Raw genomic sequence first — 15,203 nt, forward strand, 5'->3', positions numbered from 1 at the left:
TCAACACCCCCCAGGTTGTCATTTGTGATGTGAGCACATATGAGGGTGTTAAGCTCTTACAGTTGTCATCACGCTTACGTCCAGCTCTGATAAGAACCGCTTAGTGTGACTCATTCTCTTGTTCACCCTACATCCCTCGTTTTACCTCCGTCACATATTGCTTGTTCACTGTCGTGCATCCGAGTGTCTCCACCTCCGCCAAATGACACAGACCCACAAATATCCTTGCTCTGTTCATTTGGTCCATTACGTCGACCCTGGCAGAACTTCTGCCTCAATTTTGCTGGAGACCTTAAATTTATCCCAGCGTCACAAATGCATATTTGCTCTAAAACATAAACATAGGAATAGAGACAGCTCAAGCTTAGTCATCAAGAGAGGAGTGAGAAGATACATTTCTTTATTTCTCTCTGTATGAGTCATATTTTGTACAAATGAAGGAAGAATACTCTGTATAAAAGATAAAAAATATAAATGGACAGAAAAAGCTTAGGGATTGCTTTTTGCAGTAATGCTGCCACCCAGTGGCTCATTGAAGGGAAGTCAGTCTGAGGAGACAGCAGCCCCGCAGGACAGAGGAAGGCTGAGTTAACTTCAAGTCATCCTGAACATCTTTATTAATAAATGACTACATGTCAATAATGGTATGTTATAAAAGTCTACACACCTCCCTCAACCTGAGCTGTCCACTTTTTTTTTTTTTTTTAAACCCTTGACATTCTCTCGGGCTGCGTTTTACTGACACTACACGTTGGAGAAGGCCAGGCATGTTGCGTCGGGTGAGGAGAAGAAGTCGCAGAAGCCTTCCTCAGAGAGATGTCCGTATTCGTTGTTGTAGAAGTTCTGCCCTGAAAGCTGGCCGAAGAAGTTGTGAGGCTGTCTGGAGGTTCCAATGCCGACGCTTCGACCCAGAGACCCATGGGAAGCCGTCAGGGGCTCCGTGCTGCTGCTACTGCTGATACGACTGGAGACACACAGCATGTGTATGAGCCATGTTTAACGATCCACATGCAGTTCAGTTTAAACCCATTCATGACACTGTTCTGCTGTAAATACCAAAGAATCTAACCCTCCAGCATTTCTTCCTGTTTCAGTAATGTTTCATTACATGACAGTAACATTACAGTTGTTCCACAAAAATAGTTTTCCTTTTGTGAAATCTGAAGTTAATTTATAGTGATGGCTCTTTTGTGTCTTAAGTGGAAAACAATAAGATCAGGGTTGAGCTCAACGTGGTTTTGGTTATTGTTGTTTTTGCCAGCGTTCGTCTGCTTGTAGGATTAGTCAAAGACATGACGCATTTCACTAGAATTTTTTGAATATAGGAGCAACCACTTCTGTTGGTGATCCAGATCACAGCTGAGCTGCCAGGATGAAGGTTTTTGCTTCTCTTCTTGGGTGAATGAGAATCCACAGCAGCATGTCTTATACTCAGATCACTTCTGATATGTTTTGTATTATAAATTCAGGAGTTCCACAGGTCAGGAATGGACAGGAAGATGCTTTTGACTGGACTTTTCAATCACCGGTCATGATAAAAAAAAAAAGCCCCCACCAAACTCATACTTAATGAGATTCAGAGCAAAGTTTTGAAGGTTGACAGTCCCAGCTGCTGCATTCTTATTTGGTAATTTCAGAGAAACATTTGACAGGAACTTTTTTTAAAATCTGATTTTAAATGGTTATGTCGTATTTGTTATATAAGTATTCTTTTTCATTCTTTGAAGGTCATATAGGATGACATATCTTTAAATCTCCGCCTCGCTCTTCTGGCCCTTAGTCTATTTATATTTCTAATTTGCTTTATCACTTGGGAGCTGCTCTTAAAGATTGATCCTACACGCTGACGTAAATTATAATTAGTTATCCTTTAAAATGTAATGACATCTTTTTGCTTAGTCGAGTGGAGTTGGTGAAAGGCTGATAAATCCGGGTTCACATGACTCAGCTGTGGTTTCCTTACTGAACCCACGCTTAAAGCCAGACTCCGCTAATGCTCACTTCCTTTGTAAATCTGCTATAGTTCTGATGATTATGTGAGGCTGTGAGTCACAATATTCTACAGTTCTAAGAAAGAGTGTTTTCTGATGTTGACCAACATTAACTTTACCAATAGATCTGAAAATTCTCACCTGAACCTAAAGGTCACAGTGAACAATGAGCAAAGACCAAAGCTTCAAAGAATTTCTTCCAACAGAGAGACATGTATGACTAACCTTTTTAAGACAACCCCCCTGTCCTGGTGTTCAATTCTCTCAAATTCTTCAGAAGCCAGAACCATCCCGCTGTCTGTCTGGTTGTCCTGGCGAGAGACATAACGGAATGTCGTGAATTAAGTGCCGCTGGTTGACCCCCAACTATTTCTGGGAACTATACGAGGATAAAATTCCTGAGGCTAAATGCAAAATGTCACCAGATGGGTTATATTTTCAGCTACTAATGAGGAAATGAAGAACTTACTGGAGGAGCTTTCTGCAGCTTCACCTCCAGAGGCAACTCCTCAAACGTCTTCACCCTTGGCTGGCATGTTTTAGACGGTCCCACAAACACGCAGCCGGTGAAGGGCACGCAGTTGTAATACCTGGTGGATTGTATATCAGATCATTATCATCATCATCATCATCATCATCATCATCATCAGATTGAGGCATGTGAGAGCCTCCTCCAGGAGTTAATGAACAAACAGGAAAAAGAGAGCAGACATGAGGAGAGAGGTTCCATTCAGAGGAGACAATCTGGTCTTGAACAGAGAAGATTTCAGGCTGGCGGCTGAGCATGATGAAGATTGCATCAGCAGAATGATTTTCTCTTTACATTCTGTTTCATACAGTGAATTATTAAATAACAAATACACCTGAGCGCAAAATGTGTTTCTGTTATCTCATTAAATATTGAAATTTTCAAAAAATGCAATGTGTGAATTACTGACTGGTAAACTTTTGAGTTTTATTAACTGAGTGAATGAATGATGAATACATTCTGAGGTGGGATTTAACAGAATGTGTTACAACTTAGATGTTCCTCCTATGAGCAGATAAGTGGTCTGATGTCCACACTTGTCATGTGACTCATATTCAGACCTTCAGATCTCAGGAGGAGGGATTTTGACTTCATCATGCCTAAATATGAAGATGGAAGTGAAGACCTCAGAATCTACTAAGACAAATAGAATACAATTAATATTTTACTCACTGACGACATCATCATAGTTCTACAATGATATCATCTGCAGCTCCATTAAAACCTCATAACTGTCCCCAGTTCAGTAGTGTGTGTTACTGCTTGACAGCATGACCTGAACCCTCTGATGTGACGTCACTATCGTTTCACTTTGGGAACATATTTGCGAATGAAAGTCTTCAAATGGAGAAGAAGAGTCTCCCATTGCTATTTATAGGTGTTGATAATAACGATTGAATATCATGAAAACATCTCATCACAGAAAATTAAAACAAAAGTCACCATTCGATTGGGATAGTCCCCAGTGCCCAAAATAATTTCATACAAGAACAAGAAACAGTGAATTTTATATAAAATTCAGATTTCAAGATCAAATTGTTTTACAAAATTTGCAAACTTTCATAAAATATTGAATTCTTTTGACGTGCTGTATGCTATGTAAAACTATCCTACGCTCATCTAAGAATGAGCGTAATTTAGTATATATTTCAAAATAAAGGTTTTACATTCATCAAAATAAGAAGACACATCTTCAATAATACGGTACCAATAAATACAACATTTGTTTCAGAACCAAAGGTGTGACTGACATGAACTTCAAACCGTTCAAATAAGTGGAAGTTAATTGTTTCCACATCTTTAGTATGTGATTCAGCTGACAATTAGTGATGGTGTTAGTGTGTGAGGTCAACACAACGTATGTTGGAGACAGTTCAGCCACATCACACACACACACAGACACAGACACAGACACACACACACACATGGCAACAGTCTCATTTACTGATGTGTTCTGAGTAATAAGATATGTGAATTATTGGTTACACAGACACTATTAGTAAAATATGATCGTAGAAAACAATTTAAGGTTCAGTGTTATCTGAATGTGATGGTGTTCCAGCACACACCTGGCAGGTTGTATGTTACAGGCCAGTCTCAGCTCCTCTTCAGATGGAGGCCGTGATGAAGCTTGTGAGAAACCATCGTCCTCCGAGCTCTGTGAGTGGTTCAGAGGGATGTAGTCCTTTCCATCCTGAGCAGAATTACTTTAAAGATTAAAATATAAAACAAAACAAAAATGAAACTCAGCTGAACTTCGCTCCAGGAGGGAACTCACAGGTAAGCTGTTGTCCTGCAGCAGGTCTCCCAGTATCTGCACCAGGGCGGGGAATGTCGGCCTCCCTTTGGGCTCGCCCTGCCAGCAGGCCAGCATGATCCCGTATCTACCAGCAGAGGGCAGCACCAAGACAACGAAGAGGAAAGTCATCATCTAGCATTGAGCTGGAAGTCTTATTCTACATGTCTGATTCTACATGTCTGTTCCTACATTGTTTTATTATTATTTTTATCTCGTTAAAGAGGCAGATCAGTAAGAGATTGTCAAAGTAAACGCCTACATTTCAGGAGAAGCCGTCTCTGGCGCCCTCATCCTGACTCCTTCTTTCAATCGTTTACAGAATTCTTCATCAATTTGTACTCCTGGATATGGTGATGCACCTAAATGTTTACAAAAGGAGGATGAAGCATTAATGAAGCATTAAGATGTCGACACCCATCATCATTTGCATAACAGCAAAGAAGACGTGCTGTTTTTAAAAGAAACAATTTCCAGCTGCTTTCAGCAGGAAGAGCGATGGATCAGCACTTTAAAAGAGGATGTTTCTGTTAAACTCGGCTCATTTCTTCAGATTTCAGTGACACAAAAGTAAACTGTGTTTGAATTTACCCAGAGAGAAGATTTCCCAGAGGAGAACACCAAATGACCACACGTCACTCTGGCTGGTGTAGACTTTGTCAAAGATGCTCTCAGGAGCCATCCACTTCAGAGGAAGACGAGCCTGAGAGGAACCACCAAAAAAATCGTCACAACATAATCGCATTAAGAGAAATCAAAATTAGTTACATTGTGTCCCTACATCACATGACAATGGATTAAAAAAATTGGAGTATTATCTCCAGACCGTGAGGAGTGTGAGGATGCCGTACATTGCCTTTCCTGACATAGTCAGGGTCCTTGTATATATCTCTAGCCAGGCCAAAGTCACAGATCTTCACAACGTTGTTCTCTGACAGGAGAATGTTCCGGGCTGCCAGGTCCCTGTGGATACACTGAAGATACACACACCACCACAAATAAGTCATTACTGTGTGTGTGTGTGTGTGTGTGTGTGTGTGTGTGTGTGTGTGTGTGTGTGTGTGTGTGTGTGTGTGTGTGTGTGTGTGTGTGTGTGTGTGTGTGTGTGTGTGTGTGTGTATGTGTGGTCTCAGTTTGCCACTGGGACTGGACTTTGTCTCAGCCCAACTGAGTGATGTAGACTCGCTGCAGGAGATCCAACATCCTTCACAGAGCAGAAACTACTTTGACCAGAAGGGCGATGGTTTACATCCAGACAGGATGTTCCAGTCCCACCTGGAAGCTGATTGGTCGCCTCAAGCTGCTTTTGTGGTCACTGATTCAGTTTCATTAATCTAGTGATTACCAATAATGGATTTCTGCCAGAATGTCTTAATACTAGGTTATTCAGTTTTTCATGTTTATTACTTTGTTTTTCCAAATCTCGGAATTTTAAAACTCATATTAAAAATGTTTGTCATTCGAAAGAAACAAAATTTTCTATAATACAATATTTTTTAGGATCACAGGAAATGTAATCATGATTTAAATTTTTAACTTAATTTTAATGTAAATGATATTTATTTTTAAATTTATGTAAATGAAGTATTTTATGTTGAATATTATAAATAATATATTATAAATAAATATGTGAATTTACAATTATCTGAAGGGCTAAGTGGCCCAAACTAGAAGGCGCTCCCTCTTCACCTGACTTCTGGTTACAACTAACATGATGTTCTCTAATTTTCTGTGTGTTTCTGACAGCTGACCTTTCTGGAGGCCAGGAACTCCATCCCACGAGCCACTTGGAAACTGTAGCAAATGAGATCTTCTATCGTCAGAGGAGTTTTCCACAAATCCTCCACTGGGTTGAGAAGATGAGGGAAAGCAGTTAGGGAAGGAATTATTCTCCAGCTGTGGCAAGTCAATGACATAATATACTTTGATGAGTAAAAAGACACACATTTCTCCACAGAGGGATTTTGAGTGGGTACGTTTGATGACGGACTCTGAGGACTGGTGAGCGTGGAGGAGGATCTTTGGTCTATTTGTCCCGCCTCAATCATCCGTCTCACCTGGCTTTGAGTTTTTGGAGAGCGATCCTAAGCAGAGAGACGATTCAACAGTCAATGAAAAATGCATTGAATGTTCAGAAGTTTGGAAGAAGGGGCAGCACGGTGACGCAGTGGGTAGCGCTGTCACCTCACAACCTCCAATATCTGTGAAGATATTTGGTGGACTAATGGACGGACAGACAGACAGACGGACGAACACACAATCACTGACAATTATAATGCATCACCTAATTCTAGAACCTTTTCAGGTTAACCACTGAGATTAACAGTGGACCAAAAAAAATTCATTTCCAATATATGTACAGTATGTTTGCACTGCAATGCTATGGTTTAATAGTCATCTAAAACAGGCGAAACCTGGTCTGCGGGCCAATGATGGCCTGAGGCTGGATTTTATTTTGCTCGTGTGTTTTGATTTAAAATGTGTTCTATGTGGCCGACCATACAGCATACAAATGTATTCTCAGCTCATGGAGGCAGCGTTCCGCAACAGATGTCTGTCAATTGTCATGAACCTTCAAAGAAGAAGACGACTGAACGACAGACCAAACAGAGAACTCTGCAGGAGTTCCCAGCTGACATTTAACTGTCCGAATGAAAGTTGCTCTGACCCTTCGACTGTCATGGCTGCAGCAAGTAAAAAAGAAAAAAAAAAAAAACTGACAAAGAAAGGCTGATGCTTCCAAGAGAGGTGAACTTCGCACTATTTTTTTTCACTGAAAGCTGAAATAACTGTCCGTCTAACCTGTCATGAGAGTGTTTACTTGTCAATGTTAATACTGTTAATACTTGTACATGCTAACACATTGACAAGTGATGCCAGAACCGTTAATACCAAATAGATGATAGACTTGTTGTTGTTTTTTGGTTTACATAATAAAGCATCAGCCTTCAAGGAAAAGACGCGGTAGTGATTCAGCTAGCTGCACACGTCAACTCATTTGCAGAGACTCTTGTCACTGGGAAAGCTCCGCGGGACGCCGTGGTTGTCAATACTTGTGTCCAAAAAAAGTGGTGTACAGTAGCCATGGCATCCTTGGTGAGTTCAAAAACTGCTTTTGCAGCCATCATAAATGATGTGTTGTTAGTCTCCTCTCCCCTCACCGAGGACCCTGTTGAGACTCAACCTCACCTCCAGCTGGAGCTGATGGAGCTTCAGTGTAACAGAAAATGACACGGCCAAACACCTGCAGCTCTCCCGTGTCTTTTAACTAGCAGCTGGGATGAGAGCAAGTTTCCAGACAGGCACACATTTGTGAAGAAAACTCTAACCTTGTTTTGACTTCACATGTTTGTGTGAGCAGACTTTGTCTGTTAGCACCTTGAACAAGACTAAATGACTCCCACCGCCGTGACATTTTAGGCAAGTCTACCGCAGCTCCGCAACCAGACTGAGATCTAGGACATTGATCTGCACTGGAAAATGAATTTCAGGTCAAACGGCACTTGGAAGGGGAAGGGGATTGGAGGGATACGACTGAATACAGCAACACTTGTTTTCTTCAGCCTGTTCTGCAGTTCAATTCACTATGTAAGTGGTATTTTTTGCATTCAATTTATCTGTTCATTTACCCACATTTGGGTGAAGGGGCTCTAACCCTCGCAGCTGACAAGGAATGAGTCCTCTAAAAAAAACCATCCCATAAAGGAATTACAGTAACACCTTTCCAGAGATCACTTCAGATTCTGCAGCGTGTTAGATACCCTGTATGGCAGGAAGAACTCTCTCTTTGCTCGTAGGAAGTTGGAAAGATTCCCAAACTTGCAGTATTCCACAATCACCATTAGTGGACCTGGGAATACAGAAAGTGTCTGTCAGACATGTTATTTGTTCTGTCATAGCATTGATGAATAACTGGCCATTTCTCTGTCATTAAAATGATTTGTCCCTGTTGTCTCAGAGCTTCTCAAAGCATTTTCCTCGTGGTGAGGACTGGTACTCTTCACACCATTCCTGTCTGCGGTTAGCTGCAATGCCAAATTGCTGCTTTCATTTGGAGTAAACATTTTCAGATGTCTGTGCCTCTAAAAATGCACTCTGTATGTCGCAACAAAGCACGGACACGGAATGGCGGGTACAAAAGTTAAAAGGAGAGAAAAAAAGAAAATTTGACATTCTCATTTGGTCTTAAAATATCATGTGGAAACTGCAAAAGTCATACCGCTTCACAAAGCCCACAGCAGAAGTAAATCCTGTGGATGTGTTTCTAAAAAAAAAAGCTGCTAATGTTCAAACTTAATGTCATTTTAACTGGAAAAATCATCTAAGGGCCAATTATTAGACAGTGAAACTGACTCACGGCTGAACACACACACACACACACACACACACACACACACACACACACACACACACACACGCACACACACACACACACACACACACGAAACGTAATGCCAGTTAAACCGGACCTCACCGTTGGGTTTGGTGCAGGCTCCCACCAGGTTCACCACGTTCAGATGGTTGCCGATATGAATCAGTATCTTTAGCTCCGACATCAAGGCCTTATGCTCACTGGCTGTTGCTCCATCTGAAGGAACCCCCACCCCCCAACATAACACCCCAAACACATATTACTTTTTGTTTTTGCATATGTCAAGTCACACACACACACCGTTCTCTAACCGTGCAATGTTTCAGAACAGAGGGTTTTACAACACTCATGCAGCATTCGTGTGCAGCGTTTACACAAAGACCGCTCTCACCCTTCAGCATCTTAACAGCCACTGTGTCCACACCGCTGCTTTTGCCATAGATTGATGCCTCAATTACCTTTCCAAAAGCACCGTGGCCCAAAACCTTTCCTGTCAGAAGACAGAACAGAGACATGACAGGATATCCATACTCATTGACCTATGTAGACCTGGTCTCCCTGGAATACACAAACAGTTGTAGTCAGGAGCAGCTGCAAAATGTAAATGCATCTGGTATGCATAGAGACAACGGGGAGGAATTAGAATCTCAATTGAAGCATTTGGAAACAATGTGTTACCATAAGTTGCTCTAGTGAACAGACGCTTTCCCTCAGGGCCTTTTTTTTGAAAGCTGTGCTGTGAATGAGTGCATATTTAACATTAGTGCTTCACTCTGCAACACGGTTCCTGGCTGGCTGCAGTCCCAATTCATGCCATTAAGGATTCTGGAAATGGAAAACTAATTCACATCCATCCATCTCCCCGCTCTTGTTGCCGCCTGCATATTACCTCATGCAGCCGCCTGGCTCCCATTTGCTAATTTATTCCACCATCCAACCATCCATCCATACACTTCCTGTTGGCTCACCCAATCGGAGTCTGTCCCTGGAGATCTCCCACTGCGAGGAGTCGTATGGAAGGTATTCACACTGCTCATCCAGAGGCACCTCCCCAGGGTCCATGATGATCGACAGATAGCCTGTCTTTATGTCTGCTGGGTTAACCTGAAGGTCAGAGAGGACAGATCTGATGATGTAAGGTCAGAATGTTTGAGCTGGATATGCGTGAATAAGGAATTTCAGCTGATTGTGCACAAAAATCAATCAACAAGCATGAAGGTTAAAATATGAGATGCAATGTGTATTGTTGTGTTTATTTGGATGCATTGTTGCTGGATGGGAGGTGAAGGAAGGGCCCTCATTACGCCGACTCCTGGCAACTCAGACTGGTCCCAGGGAAAATTTAAATTACCTCTGGCTGGAGCAGAACCAGAGCCGATGTGGGAAGTGAGGCAGGATCATCTGATACAATCTGGGCTCAGCTCCAATCACGCGGTTTTCCGCTAAAAAAAGCAGTGGATTGTTTGCTCTGCACTGAAGGTGAGATAATATCTCAAAGGAAGGGGCATAAATAGATTGTGCATGAGCGACAAAAAATGGGAGCATGAGATTGACAAGGAGTTCAGCGGTGCATCTGCTGTAATGTAGTCGGTATTGAACCATTATGGTGAAGAGGGAGCTGATGGGAGGGCTTACAAATCCATCTAAGATCTATATCTGATCTGTGGTCACAAGCCCTAGGCATTTATGGAAAGAATGAGACTGGCTACAGGCTTCCTCCATGGGGTCTAAACTCACTTTCGGTTAGGTATGGATGGATGGATGGATGGATGGATTACAGAAGTGAGATCGTTTACACACCAGCAACTATTTTCTTGCAAAAATGAAGAGGCCTTGTTGTGTACATAAAGGAGACGTTAATGTTACCAAAAGCCTTTCCATTAAAGATACCATTAGCTGAGAGAAAATGTGTCTTTAGATATTATTTTCTTGTGCATACTATCATCAGAATAAATTTACCATCTCTGCCCCTAAAGCCTTCCCAGGGTGTCGTCTAACAACATCACCAGTTTACAAAGTAGATTATTAGATTCCTGCTGATATGCAGTCGTCTCATGCTTCAATCTGTATTGTTTTATGTCAGATACTCTTCAGAAATCAGCTGATTCCACGTCTCGATTGATCTCTGAATCTTTTTGCTAATGACACAATCACAACGTGAACTGCTGCTGAAGTAGTGTATGATCCGATCTAATGTGTGGTAAAATGAAGAGAAGGAAAAAGGATGTTTCAGCCTTATTAAAGTCATATTGTTATTTCGGCCCAGAGCAGGTACCATTAAGTCGCTCCACAGATAAATTACAGACTATTGAAGATCAAACAGGTTTCTCCTCAAAAAATACTGACAGACATATTGTGAGCGAGAGGTTGAAATGTCTCCGTCACAGTCTGAAGGTTTCTCTCACAAACACACACACACATGCAGTGAAAATCTGTGTCCTCTGACCCGCTTCACGTTGCAGAAGATGAGGATGAGTAAGGCCCAGAAGAAAACAGCAATGACACTGGTTCCAATGAGAATGACAACCTCCACGTTGGCCTTGTCACTCGAACCTCGACACAAAAAAGACAAGAAAACATTTCTCCACACAGGTATTTATTAAACTTGCCACTGATTACATTACCCCCTTTGAGCTGCAGGGGGTGCTATATTACAAACCTTCGGTCCCAATGTTCTTGTGAGCTCCTGGCATTAAATCTTCAAGTTCTACTCATGGACTTTAATAGACATTCACTCAGACAAAGCCATTCATCTTGAGAAAAATCTAAGCAATATTGTCATTTGTTATTCACTCTGACAGCCAACAACTTCTGTGGATAATAAAAGCTTAATGAAATCAGCTGCAATAAACAGAGTGAGACGTAAAGGACAATGTGAGCTCCACGGCAGCTGTGTATTCAGGTCAGACTATGCTTTAAAGAAGCATGTTAGTGGTGAGTGGATTGAAGTGTCATATTGATTGTATGCAACAGTCAGTTTGTGTGTGAGTGTGTGAGTCGTTGTCTTACCGATGACACGAACGGAGGCTGATGAGTGGACACAACCACGCTGGTTGCAGGCTGTGCAGGTGTAAAGGCCAGCATCCTCCTCTCTCACCCTCTGGATGCTAAGCGTTCGGTTTGAGTCTTGCAGCTGGACCCCTATAGAGATATACAGGACACAGACACAGACAGACACACAGACACAGACACAGACACAGACACACACACACACACAGACACACACACACACACACACACACACACACCTACAACTCAATACTTCTTTCCCTCTCAGTTCATAAATTCAGCAACTTTCTCATCAACATTTCTTAAATTCTCATCACACCTTTCCAATCCTGGTATTCATCCTGTTGTCCCAAGTGCCGAGCAGCATGTCCCAGTGTTCACTCTGAGTTAAACCAGACCGTTGGCTGTCACTCAGGCCCTTACTGAATTAACCCACCCCTCCTCCCTCCCCCCAATTCTTTCAAAATTTTACACGTGCTGGAAAAGCTAATGAGCCGTATCAATCAGCCTCCAGGGTTTTGTATGTGTGTGTGTGTGTGTGTGTGTGTATGTGTATTCCTGTTACTCGTTCTGCTTGACACATACACACATAAAAAAGTATGAGTGAGTGGGTGGGCTGGTGGGTGGTTCAGTGGGTCACTAAGATGGCTTTTAACAGCTGTGTTGCAACAAAAAAAATGTGACAGCAATTGCCAAAACTTGCCTATATCTGAATTAATGTGATCGTAATGTACATGATTTCTGATCTTTCTATCCATAACGTCAACAGATCCTACTAGAAACCTGGGAAAATAGCAGTCCTACTAAATTAAGACCCAAGGCAGATATGGTCACTTTTAAATATTGTGACTAAAAATGTTGCTGCTGGTCGGTGGTGGGTATCTGCACTGTTGGGTAAATGTGTGCATCATCTGCGTAGGTGTGTTAGTGCACCTGATATTTGATGGAGAGGATGGTTGTCTTTGGACCAGGAGAGCCAGGGCAAAGGTCTTCCCTCCACATCACACTCCATCCGCAAGGATTCAGTCACATTCACCGTCTGGTTGGTGAGGCTGCGTCTATACTGAGGCGCCTCCAGGGCTGCGGAGAGAAGAGAGGCCAAAAAAACGAACAAAAGAAAGGAAGAAATCAACACCCTGACTTCTCTGCATTACTTTGAATGTTGTCTCATATCTGAAGGATAAGAAATGTCCCATTAAAGTGAGCTACATGACCATCCATCCCGCAGGCGATGATGCAATGTTTACAGCACACAACATGAATGAAGCACATTGTTTGTGCATCACAGCCCTGCAGCATCTCAGCTGTGTTTCCTGTCATACATATTGATGCCATGCAAACACCAGGTACCCACTGTATTAACTACAAAATGGTCAGGATGTGTGCATACATTTTATGAGCATATATATACTGTATATATTTATAGGCCTGCAGCATATCAGCAGCATCCCAATGAGAGCAATGTGCATTACTGCCAAAAAGGAATTGAGCTTGTCTTCGCAATTATCTGTGGTTTCAACAACTGCTCTCTGTGCTGGGTAATGTGCATTGTTCTCTTTCATCCCTCACCTCTGACAGAGACGTATCTGAACAGGCACTGCTTTTCCCCACTCCTCCTGCTCTGAGCCTCACACACGTAGTGGCCTTCGTCTTGCAGTCGTATGGAAGACAGGGTGAAGTCAAGGACCCAGCTGTTGGACGGCTCCTGGAAGGAGAGCTGGCCATCAAGGCTGTCAGCGTACAGATGCACGCTCCTGCAGTCCAATTCCTGAGGCTCGCCATGGACATCCCGCAGGGCTTTTGGGTCTATTCGATACCACTGCAGTTGCTCGTAGGTATAATTGTCAGCGCTGCAACACAGAGAGACTTTTTCTTGCTCCAGGGGATTCTCCGAGGGCTGGACGTCCACACTGAAGCCCTCAGGGATGGCTGTGAAGATACAGCGAAGGGCAGCTGAGAGTTTAGGTGGTCTAAAAATTGTACCTTTGATCCGTATGTGAGCTCATTTAAATCCTGTTACATTCACACACATAGATACAGAGGTTTTAATTTTCTTAACATTCAACAGAGATTTCTACTTCTTCTTCTTAAAGGAAGTCGAAAGCTGAATTTCTTATTTCAATGTTAGAGAGAACGTAAGTGTAAATGGCTCCAAATAAAACATATCAAAACTGGAATGGAAGGGAAATAAGATGATCTGAAATAAAAGTCGAATTTCTCAACACAATTTTAAACTAAAGAGAAAAAAAAAAACACTCCAAACTCGGCTTCACACAAACAAATAGAAATACACATTGTCTCCAGACAATGTTGACTTTCTGGATACTCTCAACCCAACTGAATAGGTAAAAACTATTCTCATAGATGGAGGTTGTCTTCAGTCTCCCCATGGCTCACATTATCCTTACAGACATTAATATTAAAGCATACAATACAATAAATATTATCAATAATCATCATTAATGCATATATTGTCTTCAAGCAGGGATTCATTATTGATATGTTAGGTTTCCTGTGCAGATAGATATTTTAAAGCAATTATTTCACAGTTCAGGCTTTACAGGGCGAGCACACTTACTGGTTACATAGAAGTAGATCAGTCGCTCGTCTTTTCCAGCTTTGTTTTCAGCCGAACATTTGTACATGACAGACACACTGGCGTTTCGAATCTGAAGCCTGCTCACGATCTGTGAGGACAGAAAACGTGCTGAGATTTGTATTCATGAGAAAGAAATACGCTCGTAGTTAAAGTCTGCCTTCGTGTGAGCCTATGTGAGTCGACGCGAAACAGATGTTCTGCTGACAGGTCAACAACAAACAGAACTCACCTGCGTGCAACGGAGAAAACATCAGTGGATATTTGCATGATTCTGTGTGTGCACATGTGATTAGATCCTGCTTTGGTTATACATATGTATTCCTGTGTGCAGTGTGTGTGTGTGTGTGTGTGTGTGTGTGTGTGTGTGTGTGTGTGTTTATAGTCACTCCTCGCAGGAAGTCTGCAGAGGATGGCTGTTCTAAATATTTCTACTGTGGAAATGCTTCTTGATTGTCAAATTTTGTTATGGAGCTTAGAAAATGGGACGGTTACATAAAAACATCACAGTTCATGAGTGAGTCCTTTTACATAAATGTCTTCTTCTCTGGTTTATGTTGTCGTCATTGTCGTTCTCCTATAGCAATTGTAATCTTACCATCACGTCATCAAATTTTTATCCGTTGTTCATGATATTCTTTAAAATGTAAACGTTTAGTGGGAAAACTAAATTAAAGACTATTAATGAACCTTTTGCCGACCATCCACCACTTCAGCTGATGGTTCAATGGACTCGACGTCATTCACTGCAATTTCCGCGTTAATGTCCTGCCAGTTCTGACAGTCGTTGATCCCGTCGCTCCGACCCTTCCTGCCCCGTCGGGTCCTGGAGGGAAACACAGATGAATTGGAGACGTCTCTCCTCATTGGCATGCAAAGAAGAGTGGACAGTGGTAGAGAATTCCAAAGCG

At 42.1% G+C, this 15,203-nt stretch overlaps 1 protein-coding gene across 2 annotated transcripts in view; it reads right to left on the bottom strand.

Moving 5' to 3' along the window:
* Positions 1-32: 32 nt before the first annotated feature.
* flt4 (fms related receptor tyrosine kinase 4) overlaps positions 33-15,203 on the bottom strand; it is a 42,530-nt gene continuing 27,359 nt past the window's right edge. For both annotated transcript variants that reach the window (XM_068325656.1, XM_068325657.1), the window contains exons 11-30: positions 14,983-15,118; positions 14,275-14,383; positions 13,266-13,625; positions 12,630-12,776; positions 11,697-11,828; positions 11,134-11,240; positions 9,656-9,791; positions 9,079-9,177; positions 8,790-8,903; positions 8,077-8,165; positions 6,261-6,399; positions 6,067-6,161; positions 5,167-5,289; positions 4,907-5,018; positions 4,578-4,677; positions 4,298-4,403; positions 4,089-4,213; positions 2,461-2,581; positions 2,217-2,302; positions 33-964 (exon numbers count right to left, since the gene is read on the bottom strand). In XM_068325656.1, the coding sequence (XP_068181757.1) occupies positions 745-964; positions 2,217-2,302; positions 2,461-2,581; positions 4,089-4,213; positions 4,298-4,403; positions 4,578-4,677; positions 4,907-5,018; positions 5,167-5,289; positions 6,067-6,161; positions 6,261-6,399; positions 8,077-8,165; positions 8,790-8,903; positions 9,079-9,177; positions 9,656-9,791; positions 11,134-11,240; positions 11,697-11,828; positions 12,630-12,776; positions 13,266-13,625; positions 14,275-14,383; positions 14,983-15,118 (2,656 nt within the window). In that variant the 3' untranslated portion in view covers positions 33-744. The remainder of the gene's footprint in view (positions 965-2,216; positions 2,303-2,460; positions 2,582-4,088; positions 4,214-4,297; positions 4,404-4,577; positions 4,678-4,906; positions 5,019-5,166; positions 5,290-6,066; positions 6,162-6,260; positions 6,400-8,076; positions 8,166-8,789; positions 8,904-9,078; positions 9,178-9,655; positions 9,792-11,133; positions 11,241-11,696; positions 11,829-12,629; positions 12,777-13,265; positions 13,626-14,274; positions 14,384-14,982; positions 15,119-15,203) is intronic.

Source organism: Antennarius striatus, chromosome 10 (genome assembly GCF_040054535.1).
Source record: "Antennarius striatus isolate MH-2024 chromosome 10, ASM4005453v1, whole genome shotgun sequence".
Taxonomy (NCBI): domain Eukaryota; kingdom Metazoa; phylum Chordata; class Actinopteri; order Lophiiformes; family Antennariidae; genus Antennarius; species Antennarius striatus.